General features: G+C 36.3%; 2 protein-coding genes across 2 annotated transcripts; one reads left to right on the forward strand and one right to left on the reverse strand.

Annotated features, from left to right (window-relative positions):
* The first annotated feature begins 721 nt into the window (after window positions 1–721).
* LOC101894525 (uncharacterized) lies at window positions 722–21192 on the forward strand. The gene is made up of 5 exons (XM_020039864.2): window positions 722–1071; window positions 1234–1758; window positions 20218–20425; window positions 20488–20680; window positions 20760–21192. Exons 1-5 carry the CDS (start codon window positions 940–942, stop codon window positions 21130–21132), a joined length of 1431 nt encoding a protein of 476 aa, XP_019895423.1. The 5' UTR covers window positions 722–939; the 3' UTR covers window positions 21133–21192.
* LOC101893735 (large ribosomal subunit protein uL24m) lies at window positions 21153–24595 on the reverse strand. Its single transcript, XM_005176417.4, has 5 exons — window positions 24418–24595; window positions 24055–24211; window positions 23797–23990; window positions 23528–23726; window positions 21153–21403 (listed from the first exon to the last, which is right to left on the reverse strand). The coding sequence occupies exons 1-5, from the start codon at window positions 24499–24501 to the stop codon at window positions 21288–21290; spliced, it is 750 nt and encodes a 249-aa protein (XP_005176474.1). The 5' UTR covers window positions 24502–24595; the 3' UTR covers window positions 21153–21287.
* Between the last annotated feature and the right edge of the window lie 2289 nt (window positions 24596–26884).

Genomic DNA, 26884 nt, shown 5'->3' on the forward strand with positions numbered 1-26884 from the left:
TAAATGCAAAATAGTTCAACATTTTGATTAACATTAATTCCCAGAAAATTGCGAATAAATGTTCAGTTTTCTTTAAATTTTGCACATACCAATATTTTATCAGTGTAGATGGTATATATGGTACATCAAGCATATTTCAACAAAAAAAAAAATTATCACACATCTCATATATTGTGAAATGATTTATATCAGACTTAGGTCAGATACGTAATGGACAATATTGACCCACTCCTTCGGAACCTCCCACATAAAGGGTGCAATATTTCAATGATCATAACACAAGGCTGGGGGTATACATCTGTCGGCAAATGCGACACATACTTTTTAACTTGTTTTGCAGAATATTTTGTCTTGTTACGATCCCGTATAAAGGGAGTTTTTGGTCATTTTTTGAAAAAAGGCCAAAAACACCCGTTTGGTAAAATACTTTAGGATTAAAAATGTTTACCATAGTAATCCTCGTATCACTGGCATTCAACAAAATTCTTGTATATGCATGTCAGCGGGATATTTTGGTATATTAAACGCTCACCATCCCATGGTGGACCAAATTATAAATTTTAACTAAATTTAATACACTACCCTCGTATCAACTGAATAAAATATGAATAAAAGTTGTTAATGCGAGTGAGTATAGCAGTGTGTTGGTTTTGTTTTCTATGAAATTGATTATATATTGTGGTCAGTGAAACTCTCGGAGTTCATTCTCAGAGTAAACGTGAAATCCGCCAGACGCAAAGACAAAAACGGTCGCAACGGAAACACAATTCGTTCTACGTTTGACAGTAGTAGTCAATCAAAAGTGGAGTGGAATTTTTTTCGGTGTGAATAAATTGCAAAAATTAATTTCATAACGCAAAAGAATTCAATGCGATTTTTCAAACGAATTATAATTTCTTAAAAGTTCCAACCGTTTTCTACTAATCATGATTCTGAATTATGGGCTGTAATTCATCCATGGATACGAATAGTGTTTTAGATGAACCTTTGCCAGGTGGGGGTGGTGGTGTTGGAGCTGGTGCCGTTGGTGGCTTAGCTCTGACACCCGCCCAGTGGCCATTGTCACAAGCGGTAATTAAAAGCTCATTAATTGCATAAATGAATGAATCGATGTAGCACAAACCAGCTAACAAACACAAACACACATACATATGTATTTGGTCATCGCAACTTAATTAATCACCTTCTTTATGTTATGCTTACCTTTGGAATGCTTCGTGTCGGTTTCTCCAGAATCATTCGGATGTTGTACGAGAATTTGTTCGTCTCGACGAGAAAATCAGTAAGCTGGAGGGTACCTGTCCGGGTCCACGTTTGGCCACCTGTGAAGCATGGATAGAACATTTGCAAAGTCGACGCAATGAGTTGTTGGGCCTGGACACAAGACTTGTTGAAAATCCTCTCCTAAGTGGCGGTCTATCAAAACAAGTCACAGCCTCGGCACCCGTTACATCGTTAATCGGCCAGACAAACAGTTTGCCCTCCCACGTAGTTGTGGACAATCGTGAAATGTCCATTGATGGCTATACGGCTGAGCAACCAACGCCATACAACAACAACAATGCTGTGGCCATAGTCGGCAATGGAGGTGTCCGAAGTGGTTACCAGCAAAATGGTATTCTCCCAACGCATTCCGGCAATTATAAATCGCCCGTGGGGGCCGGTGGTGGTGGTTTTGTCGGCAATGGCATTGGTGCACCTCGCCTAATCTCCTCTAATAACATAGTAGCGAAAACGCCTTCACAGGACTTAGTTAATGTAAGTACCATGGGGTAAATATTTTTCCTTATAATTTCCATGTTTTTCTTTTGTTTTCCTTTGTCCGAAGTTGGTCAATGCCAAAAGCGAAAAGAAAAGTTGATGTAAACAAAAACATCGTAAAGCAATTTGTAAAATATTTGTTTATACTCAGGAATGAAAATTGGTACCATACATACCACACACATACACCCATGTGTATATATCTACTCGAAGTTACTATATTTAGTGTGTTTGTAAACAACAATTTGTGAAGAAACAAATTAATCTGACCGTTAATTTTGACCTATTATGTAGGTTCTAAAACGTATAGTTAGTGTGGGTGGAGTTAACACGTGGGAAACTTATGAGTATTTACTTCGTAATGCTTTAACGCGTGGACAAGTTCTAACGATCATAATTTACGCTATTCTGTCCGATTGGAGACATCTACTAAGTGGTATTTCTATAAAGACACAACCAATGCCAAATCCCTGGACAGAGAAAAGGGGAGAAAGTCTTCCTCTATATCTACATTTTATACTAGGCTGAAACTAAACTCCCAATTTCTTACAAAATAGGAAGTAATTCTCATTTGCTACTAAGTATGCCATTTGGAATTTTAGGATAAAAGCTGTTTCCAAGTTTTCCAGGTATGATCTCCCCAAAATGTTGGCCAGTTTACAATAAAAAACCAGTAAGGAGAGTAAAAAATCGGGCGGGCCCGACTATGTGATACCCTCCAGCCCTATGCGGATTTAGTAGAGCTCCCGTAACAAAATAATTTTATATTGGGAATTTAATTGAAGTAGATCATACCAACTATGAACCTTATTTGAATGCGTATCATTGCTTTAGAGTAGTCACAATTTGGGAACTATATCCAACTCTGAATAGATTTTCAACAAATTTGACGAGGAGGTTTTTGCACCTCTAATACCAAATAACATTGCTATATAGTGCATGATATGGCTTTGTAAACCGGGATCAAATTAAAAGACCAAACGTCTTTTCCGTTTGAGCGTTTGTAAGACTCTGAATTTATTTATTAAAAACATTTCTTAAGAACTAGTTGTGATAATATGACTTAACCTAAATTATAATTAAGTGTAAATGAGAGAGAGAGATAGATACCAACCGTACACATGCATATGCACCATGCCACCATAAACCTTAGGGGGAGGTCATACACACGCATAGCTATCTCACATGTGGCAAGCAAACATGCTGCACTTGCTTATCAGTCTGAGTAAAGATTACATCCCATACTCTAACTCCACCATAACACATGCAGCAATAGAGAATTCTGTATTATTTATTTCTAACTCGAAGGTCTGCTCACCACATTTTCTTATCTTATTTCATGTGGACTGTATTAAGAAGATCCCAGTTTAACAAATCCTTCTCATCTACATTAGGTAGCCCCGCTTTTCTCTTTTATTATAAAAACATGTTCACTTATCCGTGAACAGCCATTGTGGAATTTTAGGATAAAAGCTATTTCCAGGTATGATCTCCCCAACATTTTGACCAGTTTGAAATAAAAAAACAGTAAGGAGAGCCAAAAGTCGGGCGGGGCCGACTATATGATACCCTATAGCCCTATGCGGATTTAGTAGGGCTCCCGTAACAAAAGAATTTACTTGAAGTACCACTTATAAACTTTTGGCTTTAGAGCAGTAATAGTTTATAGTTTCAGAGGGAACTAATATATGGTAGGCGTATCCAATTCTGAATCGATTTTAATCGAACTTGACGGAGACATTTTTATATTTTATGCAATGCTATAGAGTGCGTGCCATCACTTCGCGACGGACTATTTTAAAAAAATATATACAGGGTGAGACCAAACAAGTAAAGACCACTTCGAAGGAAATTGACAAATTAAAAAAAAAATCCGAAAACTACCACTTAAATGAAAACCATTATATGGGGATACGTATACGAATATACGAAGACGAAATTACGAAATTTTTTGTCATAGGATGTATTGCCCATTACGAACTTCAAATACGAAATTTGTTACAATTACGGTGAATAATGTCGCAAAAATCATGAAAATACGGAGTATCGGGAGGTACTGTCATATGGAGGCTATACGAGGATGTGGACCTACATACGAATTTTTTTGTCATAAGTTGTAGTACCCATTAAGATTTTTCAATACGAAATTTGAAATGATTCCGGTGAATAATGTTGCTAAAATCGTCAAAATACCGACTATAGTCCCCATATAACGGGGACTATACGAAGACATGGACCTGCATATAAAAATTGTTGTCATAGGCTGTAGTACCCATTACGAACTTCAAATTCGAAATACTTGCGGTAAATAATGTCGCTAAAATCATAAAAATACCGAATATCGGGAGGTACCGTTGTATGAAGGCTATACGAAGATCTGAACTTGCATACACAATTTTTTGCCATAGGTTGTAGTAACCATTAAGATCTTCCAGTACGAAATTTGAAACCATTTCGGTGAATAATGTTGCTGAAATCATCAAAATACCGAATATCGAGAGATACCGTTATGTGAGGGCTTTTCGAAAATGTGGATCGACATTACGAACTTAACCTGCCTACTGGTAAACTAGAATTTTACTCTGATCCAGAATCATATACTTTGTAGGGCCTATTATGAATATTTCGAGGAGTTACAAACGGAATGACAAAGTTAATATAACCTCCATAGAATTTTGGACCTTGCTTTCCAAAATACTCCAGACACAATAGTCCATCGGATTGGTATCCGGAGATTTTGATGGCCATTGTGCGATGGAAATGAAGAGAGGAACCTCATTTTGTAACCATTCTTGGGTGGCGCATGCTGAGTGCGATGGTGCTGAGCCGAGTCCTGTTGGAATGTCCAAGGTCTGCGGCAAAAATGTTTGCGTGCCCAAGGCTTCAATACACCCTCCAGAATATTATCGCGATAATATTCGGCATTTGTTCTGATGCCACGGCTGATTAATACGAGCGGGGAGCGACCATCGGATGTTATGGCGGGCGCTTGAGTTCTGGTGGCCAACTGAAGGTGCACATTTTCAGCTGACCTCTTTGGCAAGTAAACACGATCACTTTGTTTGTTTACAAACTGCTGGACAACGAATTTTTTCTCATCGGAGAAAACCAAATTCGGCAGTTCACCACTTTCGGCCAAGCGATGCAACTCTTTAACTCTTTTGAGTATATTTTCTTTCTGTTGCGGTGTAAGCTCATTTTTCAATATTTGCCGAATGGAATATTGCGATATTTTTAGCTCACGAGCCTTTTTTCGGCCACTGCGACGCTTGTTTCGATCAAGTCGCTTCTTTACTTTTCGAACCATTTCTGCCGATGTTTCTGTTTTCTTCCGTCCACTTCCTTGACATCGGATAACGCTACCAGTATCACGGTAACGAGCGATGGTACGAGATACAAAAGATTTTTCACATTTAAATGCTAGAGAGCTCTAACGATAGTCACTTGTGGCTTTCCAGCCAAATATAAAGAAATCACACTATCACGCTTGAATTCCATCACGAATAACTTTTTTTTTTGGAAAATTCTCCCCTAAATGCTTTTGTACGCTTGTAAACAATGTAATGAGCTGTCACTGGAATCGGACGAGTGGGTTAGAAATGACAGCAGTCTGAATTTGGTTGCAGTTTTTTATCTCTCCCTGCACTTCACGTAAATTCCCAATATAAACTTTTTGGTTACGGAAGCTCTTCTAGATACGCATAGTGGTATAGGCTATCATATGGTCGGCCCGCCCGACTTTTAACCTTTCCTTACTGTTTCTTAATTAGATTTTCAATGGTCTCTTGCCTTCAGGGAATATTATACTTTTTTTAGAAATCTAAATCGGGTATGCAGGAGGTCACGAACATCTATGTATAATAAACATTCCTTTATGCCTGAACTACATACCTAATTAAATGTGGGTCAACAACATTACTCTAAAGAAGCAATGGCAATACTAGAGGTAATTTTCCAATCTTCGAGATATCATTTCAATTATACCCCTCCCCCCCCCCCCCCCCCTTTCCAAAATAGGCTAATATCGCTCGTCTCAATAATTAGTTTTCCGCTGAAATTGAGTAATAAAAAATACTAAATTTGATTGTAATTTAGTCCGATATTTCCCCAAGGATATTACCACTGATTATCGCAATATTCGTGGCAAACCATGCAGTCAGTACTCCTACTGCTTGTGTTCAAGTACCTGTCCAAATTCCGACACACAACCGAATCGAACACAACTAACCAAAGTTCATTAAATTAATATTTAGATATATTGAAATGAAATTTGAGCATTACATATTTATGACGTTTGCCTAGCCGGGTCGTCTGTGCCGGTCTGGTCATGCTGTACGTATTTATGCAGACGGTGCAGGGGCGGATTGTGTAAACAAATATTTTGTTGGTAAATATGTTTTTATTTTCCTACTTGAGTTTTTGTCCAAAGCTTATTTCCAAAGACAACAGACATATGAAGGAAAATGTTTACGGGCAATGATTGAATTTGATAGCAGGACACTGAATACTCTAGACTTAAAGATATTTATAGAATTTCCTGGAAAGATTATGCCCATTATCGAGATTCGATTGCAAACAAGTTACTACAAATAGAACTAATTAGGCTATGGTAAATAAGTTATAACTATATTTTATAATTAGCTCGTTATTAAATAACAATTTAGGAAAGCCTTGAGATTGAACAGGGCTAATATGTTAACTTTTAGAGTTGGTAAATCTTCTTAAATACTAGGGCATAGTAGGAATTTAGGCAGTTGCGTCATTTGGGCATTTTATTGGCGCAAAAAAACACTCGCATTTTCTGCGACTAATGGCAAATTCTCCTGGAGTACAGCATTCACAATGTTTTTTTATGACGGAGCGATGATATCAATGTGAGTGCTAGAGACATCTACCCAATGGTCCCAATATTTTATAAGCTATCGCAAAAAATCCTTTTAGACCCAAGAAATTATATACATTTATGATAACCTTAAAATTAAAACTTGACTTAGCCATATTTTTACATTCTGTAGTTTTACAGCGTCAGATTAAATTCGAAGATGGAAAATTTCGGAAAAGAAAGAGTATTAAAACAAGTAAAAAAGCTGTAGGTTCGGCCGGGTCGAACTTTGAATACGCTCCACCATTTGAAACGAATTTGGCAATTCTCAAAAAAAAAAAATAAAATCCTTTAAAAATTCTGTTAAAATCATAAAAATACCGAATGTAGTCGTATATTAGGGTCTATACGACGACCTGAACCTGCATTGGCAACTTTTGTCACAAGTTATTACAATATTCAAATGCGAAACTAAATAAAACCTGTTTAAAATGTATGGAGGTACCATGGAGGTTATAAAACGTGGACCTGCACAGACAATTTTCTGTCTTAGGCTGGAGTATTCATTGCGAACTTTAAATGCCAAAATTGAAACAATTCCGGTGAATAATGTCGCTAAAATTATCAAAACATCGAATATCGGGAGGTACCGTTATATGGGGTGAATAATAAACCGAATATCTGGAGGTACCGTTATATGGGGGCTATACGAAGTCGTGGAGCTGCACAGAAAATTTCTGTCTTAGGCTGTAATATCTATTACGAACTTCAAATACCAAATTCGAAACAATTCCGCTGAATAATGTCGCTAAAATCATCAAAATACCGAATATCGGGATGTACCCTTATATGGGGGCTATACGAAAACGTAGACCTGCACAGACAATCTCCTGTCATAAGCTGTAGCGTCCATTACGAACATCAAATACCAAATTTTAAAGAATTCTGATGAATATTGTCGCTCAAATCATTAAAATACCGAATATCGGGAGGTATTGTTATATGGGGGCTATACCAAAACGTAGATTTACATGGCTCATTTTCAATACCAAAAGTCCTGCAAACATAATATACATTTAAGTAAAATTTTATCAATCTACTTCAATTCGTTCGGAAGCTAGAGTGATTTCCACAGATGGACGGACAACGCTAAATCGACATAGAATTTTATGCTCATCAAGAATATATATACTTTGTGGGGTCTAAATTGTATATTTCGAGGTGTTACAAACGGAGTGACAGACTTAATATACCCTCTATACTATGGTGGAGAGTATAAAAATGTAATACTTTGTGTTTTACTCTTTCTGGTTCCTCAACATCAGAAGCGTATATCGTCGTACCAGATATCCACACGATTCTCGACCACAACCTGGATGCACCATTCCCTATAATCATAAAATCTCTAGCAATACTACTAGAATCTAAAACTAATCTATACATACGAGTAGTGAGATAACTGATTGACCGAGAATCAACGCACAAACCAAACGGTTTAAGCTAGAATCTTAAAATTTTGCACGAGGACCTGTCTTAGTGCGTAGGCGTGTGATACATCTGGGTTTTTCGAAATTCGTTTCAAAAAGGGACAGAAAGCACTAAAATACACTAAAAATGCAATACTTTGACAAACAAATGGAATAAGGAAGAATTTTGAATGAATGAATGAATGAATGAATGAGAGTCACTGATGGAGTGGAGACAATGGGTTTTTGGAAATTCGAACTTTAAGATTACGAAAAGTTTTAAAATGGCACTAAACTTCTAAATTTGTACCATTTGGTATTACGTGAACGGATAGAGCTAAAAACTTGAAATTTGATATGAGAATCAAGGTTGGAAAGTAAGTATGACATATGAAGGAGGTTGTAGAAATGTGTACTAAGTGTGCGAACTGTACTACATCGTACTAAAATTGGAACAGTTTGGCTTAGGATCGCTGTTCATGTGGAACCTGGACATACATAAAAGAGTGGTATAATAACTGACTGACTGAGAATCAACGCCCAGACGGAATGGCTAAAACTAGAATCTAGAATTTTTGCACAAGGGTCAGTCTTGATGAGTAGGCGTGTGATAAGGCTAGAAAAAGTACTAAAATTCTGAAATTTGGATTGAAAGTCACTGATAGAATGAAGAATAGATGTAACAATGTTTTTTTTTTTTTTTTTTTTTGTTTTTTGAAAAATTGATATGATGTGAACGGATAAAAACGGGAAATTCGGTATGAACATCAAGGTTGGAAAGTAGGTTTGAAATATAAAGGTGATTTTGGAAATGTGTACTAAGTGTGCGAACTAACCTAAATTTGGAACAATTTGCTTTGAGGTGAACGAATGAAGCTGAAATTGCTCAATTGTCTACTGGAGTCCCTGTTGATGGTAGGTTTGTGATAAAGAGAGGCTCCTGGGAATGTGTACTTCAAGTGCATGAAAAATGCCAAATAACACAATATTTGAACAGATAGTGCTTGAAATCTGAAATTTGGTATTAGGATCGCTGTTCATGTGTAGCCTGCACATATGGAGGTAGTTTCGGAAATGTGAACTATTATTGTATGAAAAGTACAGAGTGATACTATGGTACATGGTATTGGGTCAAAGGATAGATAACATTCTAAAATTTGATATTTAGATTACTGATGGTATCTGAGGAATAGAGCTGGAATCCACAAATTTGATACTGAGGTCTCTGTTGGTATCTGGAATTCATCGTTTCGTTGGGTTGAAAACATGATATTGATACAGATCAGCAGAAAGTAATAATAGTATTGTTACGAATATAACTTTAGATTTAAGTTAATTTAGATGAATTCCGTTAATTTAAGAATTTGAATTGTAACGTAAATTTCTACTACGCAGTTTATTTGAATAACTTCACAACAACAACTACTGTATAGATTTTTCTACATCCTTCCATTTCCTCTTTCATTTTCTATTTTGTTGCTGACGTACAATTCTTGTTAAACGTCATCATTGATGATCGCTTAATTCCTCTTTCTTTGTTACCCCCTCGCCTGTGTATGTGTTGTTGTTATTGTTCACTCAATGTAAGTTTGTATGTGTTGTTGTTATTGTTCACTCAATGTAAGTTTGTATGTGTTCGTTGCATTGGTAGATTGTTCGTAATCTAGGCGTTACCAGATCGTCTAGAAACTTCTGTAGCGACAGGCGAGGCTCATATAAATAGGGGAAATGGAAAGGCAGTTAGTCAGTTGTGAATCAGATCGCGAATTGAAACCGTCGAGTAAAGTAAAGTGCAAAGTAAAGTTGTGTGAATAAAATCATTGTAATAATCGTAATCCGAAAGAACCCGCGTTTTATTTGGTACGAGCTGTACTGGGAAATAAAACAACGTCTACACGGGATTAAGTAAAATCCAAGAACGTAACAGTATCAACATTTTTAGGTTAATAGGTGATTTTTGCGAGTTTTTCTAACAGAAGTGTATGAAATTTGACTTTTCGGACTCTTAGCTGTTGGAGAACCTTTAGATTATTTGAAATATGTTATGGTAATGTGATCATATAGGTGGGCAATAAGCGGGGGGACGGGGATGAAATTTGCACTAAAAGGTACTAAAACTACAATTTAAATTTTTTAGGTGCAAATTTTTGAAAAATATGGATAACTTGTAATCCCTTGTGGGTGAGGTACCAGAAGGGGTTACCAGTTATCTATAACCTGACAAAAATGTTTGTATGTGTTAAATTTGATGAAAGTTGGGTGCTTATTTTGCTTTCTTTGAGAGTTTTGTTTTTCAAAATCTTGAACCATATTTGGGGAGGCACCAGAAGAAATAGTCCGTTCTCTACTATCTGTATAACAGATCTTGTGTTGTCGTATGAGCTTCATGGATATTCAAAATTTTGACTTTGTGGGGGAAGTATCAGAATGAGTAGACCGATATATCCCATCTTCATAGCAGATCTTGTGTTAGCAGAAATAATGGAATGTGTGAAATATGGAGAGAAGCGGATGCTTATTTTGGATTTTATAATCATTTTTAAATTATTATTCAAAACTTTCAACCTTTGTGGGCGAAGTATCAGAAGGAACCACCTACCTCTACAGATCTTTTGTTGATGGAAACATTGAGATGTACCAAGTTTAAATAATATCGGATGTTAACGTCGCATTATATGAGCTTCATGGATGTTCAAAATGTTGACCCATTGTGAGGGAGATACCAGGATCAGTGGACCGATATATTCCTTCTTTTCATCAGATCTTGTGTTAGTAAAAATAATGGGATGTGTGAAATGTGAAGACAATCGGACTCTGACATCACATTTTATAAGAGTTTTAATTATTCAAAATGTTGACCCTTTGTGGGGAAGGTACTTGATTGAGTGGACCTATATTGTCCATATTCGCACCTGACCTAACACTGATGCAAATATTAAGATTTGCAACTTTGGAGCAAAATCGGATTATTCTTTCTCTTTCTGTGCAGTAAAATATTTTTCTATACCATCCACCATACTATGGAGGGTATATTAACTTTGTCATTCCGTTTGTAACTCCTCGAAATACTCATGTCAGACCCAACAAAGTATATATATTCTTGATCAGCGTCAAATTCTAAGTCGATTTAGCGATGTCTGTCTGTTGTAATCACGCTATCTACCATATAATGGTACCTCCCGATATTCGGTATTTTAGCGACATTATTCAATGGAATTGTTTAAAATTTCGTATTTGAAGTTCCAAAGGAATACTACAGCCTAACACACAAGAAAATTGTCTGTGCAGATCCACGTCTTCGTGGATCTACCTCCCTATATTCGATATTTTGATGATTTTAGCGACATTATTAACCGGAATTGTTTCAAATGTGGTATTTGAAGTTCGTAATGGAAACTACAGTCAATGACAGAAAATTGTCTGTGTCCACGTCTTCGTATAGACCCCAATAACGGTACCTCCCAATATTCGGTATTTTGATGATTTTAGCGTCATTATTCACCAGAATTGTTTTAAATTACGTATTTAGAGTTCGTAATGGGAACTATAGTCTGTGACAGAAAATTGTCTATGCAGGTCCAGGACTTCGTAAAGGCCCCATATATCAGTACCTCCCGGTATTCGGTATTTTGACGATTTTAGGTACAATACCCACCGAAATTGTTTGAGATGTCGTATTTGAAGTTCGTAATGGATGCTACAGCCTGTGACAGAAAATTGTCTATGCTAGTCCAGGTCTTCGCACAGCGTCGATATAACGGTACATCCCTATATACGATATTTTGAAGATTTTAGCTACATTATTGGTCGTTTATTTCAAGTTTCGAATTTGAATATGGTAATGGCTTATGACAAACAAACAATACCTATGTAGGTCCACGTCGTATACACCCCAGTATAATGGCTATATTCGGTATTTTTAAAATTGTAACAGAATTTTTTAAGGATTTAATATTTTGAAAATTTCCAAATTCGTTCCAAATGGTGGAGGGTATTCAAAGTTCGGCCTGGCCAAACTTACTTGTTGTTTTTGAAAATTTCGACCTTTTGTGGTGGAGGTACTAGAAGGAATTGACCGATACTGGTCATCTGCGAACTCGATCTAAGTTCAATAATAATATTCCGATGTACCAAGTTTGGATTAAATCGAGTACTCCCTTCAAGAGTTATCGTGCGCACCAGCCAGACAGATCGACTGTAAATGTTCTGAAACGGATTTGGTCCAAAGAGACCTAGGGTCTAAAGCCGTTATTTCCATGAGACACATTTTGGCCCTATTAAATGATAAAAATTGTGCATTTTGAGTACTATTAAGAACTGCTGAGACCAATCTAAAATGTTTAGGTGAAACTATCGCTGCCGCCACTTATAAGATATGTGGTTGTCTTGAAAATGTTGAACTCTTTTGGGGGAAGTATCAGAAGTAGTAGTCTGATATATTATAAGTTCACACTAGAAATTAAGATGAGATGTGATTTTTTTACAGAAAACAGGGTACTTATTTCACACGGATCTCGTTCAAAGACATCGTTATTTCGATGATTTTGGTCATATCAAATCATATATACTCTCTACAGTAGGATTGAATTTTAAATCATGGGTTTCCCATGTTGGAGATGAAAAAAGGTTTGGTCTGGTCTAACTTGTTTTGTCCCACTTAATCTAACAGGGTTCGTCTAGACTGATCAACAACTATTTGGCTTTTGGTTCAAAATTTGCCCGAGAATTGTGGTCACTTAATACCGGAACTTTCGGATATATTTAAATATGGATACATTTTTCGAAGACAGGAAAATTGGTTAAATCATTTAAAAACCCCATTCTAATATGAGAACTACGAGACAGTTTAGAATGCTATTTTTTAAAGATAGTGCAAAAATATAAATCAAATTTAATTGAGGTGTTAAAATTTAGGGACTCCTGAATTGTTCTCGATATTATTATTTTCCTTGTAGTTATTAAAGAATGTTAGAAGAGTATTTAATATTCAATAGAGTTTTCTGTATTCTCTATAACTCCATTTTAGGAAACTTCAAATACTGCACCCTAGTACATTTGGTTCAAACACATTTTATTTAATACAAAATAATGAAATTTGCCAAAAATTTACATTTTATCTTTTGGAAAAAAAAAACACTCACATTTTGTTTTAAACGCCCATCCCTCTACTTGATGACATTGTTGGCCGCAGAAAAAAAACGTAGTCATCGTGCGTATGCGTTATATTAAATGCTACCTGACCATTATTAATCATGCGATCTGGATGACCATGTGTGTGCACGAGAGGCACACACACACACAACACATGAAAGAAGTCCATCTAATTGCCAATATCGTGGTATAACAAGCGTGTCACTGCTTCGGCCTTTTAATGGCACCACAACTACAATTAAGTTTTTCCATTCTGTTTTTTTATATTTTTCCCAATACCGCCACCATTTATCAATACAAACATGTTTGACTCATTATATTTTATTCGTTGCACCTATTTTGTTATCCCGTAAATATCGCATTTAATTATTTAGACATGCAAGGGCTATCTATGAAGGCGTTAGCCCTGTGACAAATTTGAATTTTTTTTTGTAAAAAACAATAAATTCAAATTAAATGCATTATGAAATCATTTATTTGGTGGTTGCATTATATTCAATGCGGAGGTCAGGTGTTTATATTCAGATATTGTAAAGAAAAATTTATTTTCATACATTTTTTATACCCTCAACCATAAAATGGGGGATATATTAATATTGTCATCCCGTTTGTAAATCCTCGAAATTGCCATCTTCGATTCCACAAAGTATATATACAGAGTGACATAAAAAAACTGCAACAAAGTCAAACGCCATAATTTCTACATTTTTATACCCTCCACCATACTATGGAGGGTACATTAACTTTGTAATTCCCTTTGTAACTCATGTCAGACCCAACCAAGTATATATATTCTTGATCAGCGTAAAATTCTAAGTCGATCTAGCGATGTCCGCTTGTCTGTCTGTCCGTCTGTGTGTTGTAATCCCGCTATCTTTCGAACGAATTGACATAGAAGGCTAAAATTTTGCACATATGTTTATTTTGCCAGTAGGCAGGTTAATTGCGTAAATCCGATATTCGGTATTTTGATAATTTTTAGGAGCTGTTTCAAATTTGGTATTTGAAGTTCGTAATGGATACTACAGTCTATGACAGAAAATTTTCTGTGCAGGTCCACGTCTTCGTATAGCCCCCATATAACGGTACCTCCCAATATTCGGTATTTTGATGATTTTAGCGTCATTATTCACCGGAGTAGTTTATTACGTATTTAGAGTTCGTAATGGGAACTACAGTCTGTGACAGAAAATTGTCTATGCAGGTCCACGTCTTCGTATAGCTCCGATATAACGGTACCTCCCTATATACGATAGTTTGATGATTTTAGCTACATTATTCGCCGTTTATTTCAAGTTTCGAATTTGAATATGGTAATGGCTTATGGCAAACAAAGCCTATGTAGATCCACGTCATATAGACCCCAATATAGCGACTATATTCGGTATTTTTAAGATTTTAACAGAATTTTTAACGGATTTTATTTTTTGAAAATTTTCAAGTTAATTCCAAATGGTGAAGGGTATTCAAAGTTCGGCCCGGCCGTAGTTAATGCTTTTTAATTTTTTTTTTAATTTTATTGAATGCAAGCAAAAAACGTCGGAAATAGCAACAAAGTTTAGAATACGTTTAGATTTGCTCGAATTGGTCACCTTTGGCACGAATTATGGCCTTCAAACGGCCAATGAAACCGTCACACGCTGCCCGAATGTTGATCTGCGGTATTTTAGCCCATTCCCGGCGAAGCGCTTGCTTGAGGTGATCCACACTTTGGTATTTTTTAGTGCCAAAATACTCCAGACACAATAATCCATTGGTCATTGTGCGCTGGAAATGAAGGGAGGAACCTCATTTTGTAACCATTCTTGGGTGGCGCGTGCTGAGTGCGATGGTACTGAGTTTTGTTGGAATGTCCAAGATCTGTGACTAAAATGTTTGCGTGCCCAAGGCTTTAATACACCCTGCAGAATATTTTCGCGATAATATTCGGCATTTATTCTGATGCCACGGTTGATTAGTACGAGCGGAGAGCGACATCGGCTGTTATAGCGGCCCACACCATAACCATGGCGGGCGCTTGAGTTCCGGTGGCCAACCGAAGGTGCACATTTTCAGCTGACCTCTTTGGCAAGTGAACACGATCATGTTGTTTGTTTACAAACTGCTGGGCAACAAATGTTTTCTCATCGGAGAAAACCAAATTCGGCAGTTCACCACATTCGGCCAAGCGAAGCAACTCTTTAGCTCTTTTAAGTCTATTTTTTTTTTCTGTTGCGGTGTACTTTGCAGTTTTTGGAATTTCAATGGCTTTATCCCGAGCTCATTTTTCAATATTTGCCGAATGGAATATTGCGATATCGGACAGACATATAGAAATGACAGCAATTTGAAGTTGGTTGCAGTTTTTTCATCTCACCCTGTATTTTTGATCAGCATAAGATTCTATGTCTCTGTCTGCTTGTTTGTCCGTAAGTGGAAATCACTTCACTTTTGGAATGAGGTATTGTAACTTGTTTTTCTTGTCGTCTGAGGTAAGCACAGCTGTGGCCAGGATCTCCATAAGGACCCACTAAACCCTATGAAACAAAAAGAGTAGATTTCTCCCATTACTGAGATGTAAATAAGATGTTATATTAATTTGAATACTAAATTAAAATCTACTCGTGTTCAAATGCGATACGATGAATAGAGAACGTAGCATGGCGAATTAACTTCGGAGATGCTCGGGAATTCCAAATAGAGTTATTCAGTTGATAATCGGAAAATTCAACATTTTCCATGACTCGTACACGATCGGGGATTCTAGAGTTTTATTCAGAGGGCGCACGAACAAACGGGAAATATGATGTTTAGCCTGGAGACCAGGATTTACGATGTTTGTGTTCGGATTGATGTCGACGTCTGGTATGGTGACGATTGAAAGATAATCGGTAAATTTGACGAATAATCGTAGAGCCAGACGACTGGTGGTATATAATCAGAGTTTAGGATGGACGATGTAGGTGGTGGGTATGTTGATGTTCAGGTCTTCTGTGACGAATCGAGGTACCGCTATATGTGGGGTATATGAAGACTACAATTTTCTGTTATAGGTTAAAGTATCCATTACGAACTTCAAATACGAAATACGAAAAAAATCGGGTGAATAACTTAGCGACGTTATTCACTGGAATTAAAATGCCAAATATCGGGAGATACCGTTATATAGGGGGTAACCGAAGACGTGGACCTACATAAAGGTCAGAGTACATAAACAGCTTGAAGTCTTCGCATGACATAAGGGATACAGAGCCGCACTCGAATTCTGCCGTCGTTTCTCTTTTGACATTTGACATTAATATGCCTAGCTATGATGCCAAGCTGCTTATGTACCGTCTCCTTAAGTATTTATTTATACTCTCAGACATATGGCATATATCATGTGATACGGCCAAAACATGCCTCATCGAAATAACGGTTTTAGACACTAGGTCTCTTTGGACTAAATCAGTTTCAGGACATTTGTAGTCGATCTAGCGACGTCCGTCCGTCCGTCTGTCTGGATGGCTGGTGCGCACGATAACTATCGAAGGGTGTATCCGAATTGGGCCAAACTTGGTACATCGTAGTATTATTATCAAACTTAGATCGAGTTCGGAGATGGGCTATATCTGTTCACTCCTTCTGGTACCCCCCCAAATGGGCTCGAAATTTTCAAAAAAAAATATTTTACTGCACAGAAAGAGAAATGATAATCCGATTTTGCTCCAACTTTGCAGATGGGATATATCGGTTCACTCCGTCTGGTATCTCCCCCACAAAAGATTCAAAATTTGGAATATCCAAAAGCGAAATAAGCATCCGATATTATTAAGAGTTGGTACATATCAATGTTTCCATCAACAAAAGATCTTTTATAAAGATGGTAGAGATCCGACCATTCCTTCTGGTACCCCACGCACAAAGGGTAAAACTTTTGAAGGACCAAAACGATTATAAAATCAGAAATAAGCCTCCGGTTCTCTTCATATTTCACACATTCCATTATTTCTACTAACACAAGATCTGCTGTGAAGATGGGATACATCGGTCCACTCATTCTGGTACCTCCCCCACAGAGGGTCAAATTTCTGAATATAACATCCGATTTCCTTCAGACTCTCAATATTTCTTTCAAAACGAGATCTGTTATAAAGATGGTAGAGATTGGACCATTTTATATGCAACCTCCACCACATATGGTTCAAGATTTGAAAAACAAAACGCCCAAAGAAAGCGATGTAAAAATCCAACTCTCTTCATATTTCACACATTCAAACATTTTTGCTAACACAGGATCTGTTTTGAATATGATATACATCTACAAACCCCTTTTGGTATCTTACCCACAAAGGGTCACAATTTTCAATACTTTTATCTGTAATAACTTGTGAAAAAAGTCAGCGATTCTTTACAACTAAATATTTCTCTCAACCAGAAACCTGGGATGAATATGGAATTTATGATTTCGAATGAAATTGGATATAAATATTTGATTTTCTTGTAACATTGTCCAGACCAATATTTTTATTTTAACATTTTCCAAACATTGTCACATATCTCATATTAATATAGTCCAAACCTGGCACGTCGCAATAATAATATCATATTTATTTAACACCGATACGAAATCGACAATATTGGCCCACTCCTTCAGCACCTACTCCATACAAGGTCACAAAATTTGAATAATCATAACACAAGTAAAAATATATTTAAACAAGTAAGCAAAGGCTACAGTCGAGCGGGGCCGACCGTTGAATACCCTACAACACTATAATAAACCATACAGTTTATATAGGCGAGATACTCGAAAGAATTCCACAAGATATTGTGACAAATAATAAAAGAAAACCATCAGGTTTCGTTCTCTAATTTTCGAATAACAGCAATTTAAACTAATTTGCTCATTTCCAATTTATTGGTAGATGTTGCAGGTAAATGGTCTTCCTAGATCTGGAACCAATATTTCCCAAAGACCTATAATCTCTCAGAAGTGGCAAAATATTATCATTTATTATTGGTTTTTGACGGAAACGCATCTATATGAGATATAGACATTTGACTATATTCTTCAACGAAATCTGCGTTAACGAAATAGTCAGAAGTGCATCTTTCCTGTATTTGTGAATTCTCCAAAAATTATTTTTTTTTCGTATTTTGTCTACAAAAATTGGCAAACTCCTTCACACATTGAATATTTTTGAATGACCATCCAAAACTGCTTGGCTTTTGCAATGTCCGGTAACCCCCATTCAAATGTGCGTGAGGATCGGGTGATAATTACGACCTGCTGACAATTTTCCGTTTTTTGGTCCATTTCAACACCTAAATATATGGCGATCATCTCCAAAAAGAGTAGGCTTCTATTCTGACCCTCATCTTATCCCCATGCAAAATTTCGTAAGGATCGGGCCATAAATGCGATCTGATATCCTGATATCCTAACTACTTAGTTTTGTTAGCTGTAGAAATATCACCAAATGTATAATTCAAAAAAAAAAATGAAAATATGCCAAAAATATGCCAAATTTGAAAAAATATGAGAAAATGTTACAAAATCAATATTTTCATCTTTAGAGAGATATTTTTATGCGATTTTTTGACGTTTTTTCTTTCCTGCCAAGAGGCCATTCTGAATTAATGAGAACTGTCGAAATCAGTTCAGTCGTTCTCGACATATATGAGATCTTTCAAGAATATCTTCTTTGTTAGACATATATATCGCATATATTTTGCTATATATTCGATTTTTTGGATCTTAACATCAATGTAAAGATCAGAAGTAACCTTGTCATGGCTTTGTGATTTCCCCGGGACATAAAATATTCGTGGTTTAATGAAAAATTTTGAATTTTTTTCAACAAAAAAGATATGGTCTATTTTACCCGCTAAATTTTATCCGATGACCACCCAAATTGGTAGGCTTCTTCCCCGCCCTAAACTCTAGCTACATGCGAAATTCCGCGTCGATTGGTCTATAATTGCGACCTGTATAGCTATTGCAAAATCCGACATTTTTTAAGTATTTGGTCCATTTCAACCCCTAAACATTTGGCGATCATCTCCAAAAGAAATAGGGTTCTATTCTGACATTAACCCCACCTACATGTTAAATTTCGTGAAGATCGGGCCATAATTGCGACCTGTAGAGTGATTACAAATTAACATGGACAGACGGACAGACGGACGGACGGACATACATAGCTAGATCGACTCAGCTCAGCGAGCTAGGAAGATCCATATATACTTTCCTATATGGGAAACCAATATTTCGAGGTGTTACATAAATGCTGGCCCAATCAAACTTATAATACCCCCAACACATAGTGTTGTAGGGTATAATAGTCGTACAGGGTTTACATCTGTCGGCAAAACCGACTGATACTTTTTAGCTTGTTGTCATAGGTTATAATACCCATTAAGATCTATGTGTATACATCTAAAATGTGAAGCCTTGACAATTTCTCCAAAAAAGCATAACAACTTTATTGAAGCATTATTCGAATTAAAGTCTTCAATTCATGACTTAAGATATGATAGCTGCGCATTATTAAACATTTCTTTATGCAAACAAGGTGAGGTGAAAAAACTGCACCAATTTCAGACTGCTGTCATTTCCTAGCCACTTGTCCGACAGATGTTAAAATTATTCCAGTGACAGCTCATTATATTGTTTACAAACGTACAAAAGCATTTTGTTCTCACCAAATGCTTTTGCTTTATTTTGGAAAGCAAGGTTGGCACAAAAAAAAATACCAAAGTGCCGATCACCTCAAACAAACGCTTCGCCGAGAATGGGCCAAAATATCGCAGAGCAACATTCGGCAGCGTGTGACGGTTTTATTGGCCGTTGGAATGCCATAATTCGTGCCAAAGGTGACCAATTCGAACAAATCTAAACTTTTTCTAAAATTTGAAACTATTTCCGACATTTTAATTAAATTAAATTAAATTAAAAAAATTTACAATTTTTTTTTTTGACTTTGTTGCAGTTTTTTATCTCACCCTGTATATCCAATAATTTGAAATAATATATTTCTTTTTTTCAAATTACAGTTAGCTTTAAACTTAGGTGTAATCGTTGATGTAAACAAGGCTTCCACACATGAAGATTTTTTTGCACAGCTAAGTGAATCCGCCATGCATTTGATGGCAGTACGTTGTTATGCGGAAATTTTGGAACATACAAAAGTTAGACTGAAAACTCTTATGGAAAGCTATGCTGAATTGAATGAGCTATATGTTAATCATGATGGAATAATAGGTAGTAACAAACTGCTATGCCATAACATGTTATCCCATAATATTTCCAATTGATTTTTTCAGCTTTTATTAGTGGCGGTACTTATATGAGTCGTTTGGAGGAAAGTTTGGATGCCCAACTAGAGGTGGCACGTGATATCAGAGATAAATTGGGCAGTACATTGGAACAGTGGCGGATATGTGGTCTCTTGCTTAGAGCATGTGCCAATTCTGCAACCCAAAGTCTTAAACAATGGCGTAAACTTAAAACAATAGTGTAAGCTGTTAGCTGAAATGATACAAAATAGTGTAAAAGATATTATTTAATTTATCTGAAATATTCTCACCTTTTTTAGAAATCCAAAGGATAAAATAGAAACAGCATTGGCATGTCGCAAAGACCTGCAAGCATCGCTGGTTTCTTTGGAATGTGCACAGCTCTCATTGCCACACGTGGAAATCAAATATACCAGTAATCGTCAAATTTTGGCCGTAAAACATTGCAATACCTACATGATTACCGATATTGCCAATTTAGCGCGTTACGAACACACAACAAAAGTATTTGTCTCCTACGAATCGAACATTTCGAAAGCCTCGGCATGGCTTTATGAGACATTCAATAAAACACTGAGGCTAGATTTTGAACGAGCTGAGGAGAAAGTCAAAACATTGGCTAAAAATCTAAGAGATCATCGTGAGGAAATATTTACAATGGCCAGAAAATAATTATGTTTTGGTTTAGTTACTTGTTTTAATGCTTTATTGTATATTTTGTATTGTTTATTTTTTTAATCATAATAATTTGTTAATTAAATTAACATTTTTTACATATAACAACAAGTTTTGAATTTATTACTATTGTTTGTTGGGTTATGACATGTCTAATACCAATAACTCTTTTTGGGTATGCGGTCTTCTTCTATTCCCATTTCTTCCATAATATCCATTTCGAATGTTGACAATTTAGGTTTGAAGGTGACCTCTTGAATTACGGTGGCTGTAAAGATACAAAAACAGATAATAGTTAGTAAAAAAGTCACATCGAAGACTAGAATTGCATTTTGCTACATTAAACAAAAATCATATTTATTCTGAAACATATTTTGGAGATGTGGACAACTTTTATACTTTAGATGGAAAGCAAGGTAAGGTAACTGATTCCAATTATCTGAACCCGGTCCATTTAATTTTATTGGTTTATTATACGTTGAAAGATTTCTCCCTTGAGTGTTTCAAGAAAATAAGTCTAGCTCTGAATATATTGTCGCCAATGTATCCTTTTCGCTATGAAGGAATACATGCTGGATGCGTCCAAAATTTCACTACACCGATATAGAGCTTTCTTCTTTTTCAAATGCCTGCTGTATTTATACCTAACACCTTTAAACGAGAAGTAATTGGTAAAAATTCCCTTAAGTCTATTGAACAGATCTAGTTCTAGCCTAGATCTTCAGATCTCTATCATGTCAGTGGGGAGTGTCTGTTTAATAACAAGTAGTGTTTCCCACTGGACACATTTGGTATTAAATGCTGGCAGGTTTCTCCATTGCGCACCTCTAAGAATATACAGGGTGAGATGAAAAAACTGCAACCAACTTCATACTGTTGTCATTTCTATGCCACTCTTTCGACAGCTATTAAAATTATTCCAGTGGCTCCAGTTCATTATGCGTACACAAACATTTTGGTGAGAATTTTCCAGTTAATCGTAATGGAATTCATGTGTGGTAGTGTGATTTCTTTATATTTGGCTGGAAAACCACAAGTAGCTATCGTTTAAATGTGAATAAATCTTTTGTGTCTCGTACCATCGCTCGTTTGAAATGGTTCGAAAAGTAAAGAAGCGACTTGATCGAAACCCGCGTCGCAGTGGCCGAAAAATGGTTCGAAAGCTGAACGTATCGCAATATTCCATTCGGCAAATATTGAAAAATGAGCTCGGGGTAAAGCCATTAAAATTCCAAAAAGTGCAAGAACTTACACCATAACAGAAAGAAAATAGAATCAAAAGAGCTAAAGAGTTGCTTCGCTTGGCCGAAAGTGGTGAACTGCAGAATTTCGTTTTCTCCGATGAGAAAACATTCGTTGTCCAGCAGTTTGTAAACAAACAAAATGATCGTGTTAACTTTCCAGAAAAGTCAGCTGAAAATGTTCTCCTTCGGTTGGCCACCAGAACTCAAGCTACGGCCATGGTGATGGTGATGCCGCCATTATAGCCGATGGTCGCTCTCCGCTCGTATTAATCGACCGTGACATCAGAATAAATGCCGAATATTATCGCGAAAATGTTCTGGAGGGTGTATTAAAACCTTGGACACGCAAAAATTTTGGCCGCAGATCTTGGACATTCCAATAGGATTCAGCACCATCGCACTCAGCACGCACAGAATGGTTACAAAATGAGGTCTCTCGCTTCATTTCCAGCGCACAATGGCCTCCAAAATCGCCGGATACCAAACCTTTGGACTATTGTGTCTGGATCATTTTGGAAAACAAGGTTGGCACTAAAAAATACCAAAGTGTCGATCACCTCAAACAAGCGCTTCGCCGGGAATGGGCCAAAATACCGTAGAGCAACATTCGGGCAGCGTGTGACGGTTTCATTGACCGTTTCAAGGCCATAATTCCTGCCAAAGATGACCAATTCAAATAAATCTAAACTTATTCTAAAAGTTGATGCTATTTCCGACATTTTTTACTTTCATTCAATAAAAAAAAAATAAAAATTATGGCATTCGACTCTGTTGCAGTTTTTTTATCTCATCCTGTAGGTACTAGCTTTACACATCGTTCTTATTCGTTATGAAGGGTTACATGCTAGGTTAATTCCAAAAAGCATTTACCAGCGTGCGACGATGTGTACCAATATAGAGTTTGAGCTTGCTATATTTGGACTCAGCTAAAATGGCAGTCCAACGCTCTCCTCTCAATACATCTGCTTTAACATCTAAAACCTTTCTAGCTTAAAGTATCCTGATTTTTCCCTCACACCTAAAACTGATTTCAAGATGTACCTTTGTAGAAAGGTTAATATTTGTTTAAAACATGTTTTTTGAGCAATTTTAAAACCAAAAACACAAATGTTGGATATTTCGACTAATTATTCGTTAACCACATTTACCTGGTGTATCTTTTCCTTCTCTTTCTATGTAGGCAGCTTTGGCCTTGTAATCATGTGTATGATTATTTGATTCAGGAATTGGTATTATGCGACCAGTACGCACAGAAACACGGACTTTTTCGCCATCCTCTGTGTAACGCCATTCAAATTCACAGCCTTGCAAGTCGGATGGATCAACCAAACGTATGTCCTTGGTAACCTATAAACCAAAGTAGCCATTTGTTTAGAATGCTTATGCATATTTATTGCAAAATATCAATCTAACTTACATCCAATGGAGCTTCCGACCTAATCAGAACACCGGGGAAACCTTCTTCTGCTCCCACAGTACGATAATGCCAATTAATACCATCAACAACAACCCAATTACGTTCGGGTATTACTTGTGTTACCAAACCATGTTTACCCTTATCTTTGCCAACCAAGATTTCAACGCGATCACCACGGAAATAGCTCCAGTCCTCTATAAAAATGGTAACATTAATGAAAATTGTTGGAAAATAAATAACTACACAATAAAAGCTTACCTATGGGTGTGATTTGGACCTTTTTTCTAATTGTTCCAGGCATATTTTGTTGACGGAAATGTCCGGTCCACGGACGATTCATGGTATAACGGAAGCGTTTACGCTCTACCGTCCGGTTAAGGTATTGGGGTGTTCCCTTGGGTGTTTCATAGTAAACCTGTTAGACAGAAAGTGGAAAAACACCAAATCAAATAAAAATGCCATCATTGCTAGGATTTAACATCTCTAAAGGGGATATGTAAAATATTAATCTTGTTCTTTTTAACGTTAAAGTTTTCAACCGGTGCATTTATCTCTAACAGTGAAATCTATCCACTGATATCTGTTCAACAATTTCTATCATTCTTTCAGTTATATACTTACCTGTTTTTTACTTCTTTCAATGTACTCCTTTGGGAAATTAGAAAAATTCTTTAGTTTTGACCTAAGGATTTGTGTTATTCTCATTTTTAATTAATAATTCCTGATTTTTTCACCGATGAACAAAAAACAAACGTGAATCTTATGAAACTTCGCCGTTCAATGGGAAGTGTTCGGAATAACACAACAGATGTTTGGCACGGCAATCAGCTGTTCGATTGTCAGAGATGGCAAACAACTCAATGTGTGTACATTTGACTTTCCACAGAAATATTGTTGTGACAAATATCGTCCAGGGAATGAATGCACACGGTGGAGAAAGAGAAAAATGTTTATGAGTGTGGTTGTAAGATGCAGAAGAAATGTTAGTTTTCTTCGCTTCTTTGATCATCATCTATAGAGCTTGCGTTCACTTGGATATAAAATGTTTTTAAACCATCAGCCATATGGCTAAAGAGGTATATCGTGCCTCATCGTAATAACGGGTTTGGACTCTACGTCTCTTTGCACCAAATCCGTTTCAGGACATTTGGAGTCGATCTAACGATGTCCGTCCGTCTATCTGTATGGCTGGCTGGTGCACACGATAAATCTCGAAGGAAGTATCCGATTTGATCGAACTTGGTACATCGTAATATTATTGTCAAACTTAGATCGAGTTCGGAGATGGGCAATATAGGTCCACCCCTTCTGGTACCTCCCACACAAAATGTCAAGAGTTTTAATGAAAATAATTTACTGCACAGAAAGAGAAAGGATAATCCGATTTGGCTCGAATCTTGCGAATTCTAATATTTGCATCACTGCTAGGTCAGGTGCAAAAATGGACAATATCTGTCCACTCCATCAAGTACCTCCCCCACAAAGGGTCAACATTTTAAATAATTATAACTCATATAAAATGTGATTTAAGATTGTCTTCAAATAACACACATCACAATATTTTTATTAACCCAAGGTCTGGTGTGAAGATGGAATGTATCGGTCCACTCCTTCTGGTACATACCACGCACTGCTACCTCCCCCACATAGGGTTCAAGATTTTTAAAAAGCAAAACGCTCAAAAAAGCGAGACAAGCATCTATTAGATAGAAGAACTGCCAAACCAATTTGGAATTGAAAATGTTGAATGAAAAATTATTTCAATTTGTAAAAATTGTTTAAAAATCGCGAATTATAATAACCTCCGAATAACGTCGTATAAGAAAACATATAAAAATCGACTTATATTTGAAAAAACATTTAGATGTAAAACAGACATTCTGTAAAAGTTAAATTTGTTCAACTTTGAAGTTTGGCACGTTCGATAACTCGTTTATATACAAATTAATAGATGGATTAACCCTCACACATGGTAGAAGAATATAGGTAGATGCATCAGCGCTTGGGAACATTGATATATTCAAAATTTTTTGAATTTTTGTTTTAAATGTGTGTATTTATATTTATTTCTCTATAGGACGCCAATGGGAGGTTGTTATGATATGCATTTTTAAACAATTCTTACAAATTTGAAAAAAAAAAAAAAAAACTTTCATTCAAATATTTAAATTTCAAAATAGATTTTACAGTTTATTGTCTCAGCAACTGTGTCAATGCGACTACCTGTATTCTTCTACCATGCCCTCACGAAGAAATTCCCAATGGATTATGGAGAACTTACAATATATAAGTTTAACGCACAGGTTTTAATAAATGTTGTATATGTGTGAGTATTATTGTGAATGAAAAAGAAAACAATTTGAAACTATTACAAGTTCACTTCAAATCAAAACATTTTTCGTGTAGCCGGGTGACTTGTTTGTTTTTGGTGTTTTTCGCATGGTGTGATCCAGGCTTAAAAAAGTGGAGACATCTGTTGTACTTTATGCTTGTTCCCTCCTTTGCCTATTCGTAAATATTTTAATATTTCCCTCTTCAACCGCGTTTGCTTTCCTCTCTCATTCGTAACATGTTTTTGTTAGTTTTTGCACCTTGTAATATTCTCATATTAGTTGTGTTCCAGAACCTGCAAATTAGTACTAATTAGCACTAATTCTGCTACAACGCGTTCCCGTACTCCAAAAACTAGCAAAACTTGCAGCTCTCTCGAGAAAAAAATGGCGCTGAGTGGTGCACATTTCTGCTTGTTTTAGCTACATGAATTTGGCCGAGTAGAAATGTGCATATTGTAAATTTGACATTTAATTGCCAGGGCTAACAAGGTTGAAAAATGTATTGATACAGAAAATGATCAACTTGAAAACTAAAGGAAAAAATAATATTTGTCGTGCAAAAAACAAAAAGAGAAAATATGGAGCAACTGATGTATTCACTTTTGGATGATTCCAGCAGTGAAGAGGACTGGCTGAATGAGGAATCAGATTATTAATTATTATTATAAATTATTAATTTTAACTTATCGTCTTCATTTTTTAAATGTTGGCGCTCATTTCAGTAAGGTTTCACTAGTCCGATTTAGGCTGTTTAC

Source organism: Musca domestica, unplaced genomic scaffold (genome assembly GCF_030504385.1).
Source record: "Musca domestica strain aabys unplaced genomic scaffold, Musca_domestica.polishedcontigs.V.1.1 11, whole genome shotgun sequence".
NCBI lineage: Eukaryota > Metazoa > Arthropoda > Insecta > Diptera > Muscidae > Musca > Musca domestica.

Excerpts from the sequence above, each read along its gene's own strand:
- LOC101894525 (XM_020039864.2), top strand. The coding sequence starts at position 940 with ATGGGCTGTAATTCATCCATGGATACGAATAGTGTTTTAGATGAACCT. Across the intron at positions 1,072-1,233 it reads AGTGGCCATTGTCACAAGCG|AATCATTCGGATGTTGTACG; the intron begins GTAATTAAAAGC and ends CGGTTTCTCCAG. Across the intron at positions 1,759-20,217 it reads CTTCACAGGACTTAGTTAAT|TTAGCTTTAAACTTAGGTGT; the intron begins GTAAGTACCATG and ends TTCAAATTACAG.
- LOC101893735 (XM_005176417.4), bottom strand. The coding sequence starts at position 24,501 with ATGAGAATAACACAAATCCTTAGGTCAAAACTAAAGAATTTTTCTAAT. Across the intron at positions 23,991-24,054 it reads GGTCCAAATCACACCCATAG|AGGACTGGAGCTATTTCCGT; the intron begins GTAAGCTTTTAT and ends CCATTTTTATAG. Across the intron at positions 21,404-23,527 it reads AGAAGGAAAAGATACACCAG|CCACCGTAATTCAAGAGGTC; the intron begins GTAAATGTGGTT and ends GTATCTTTACAG.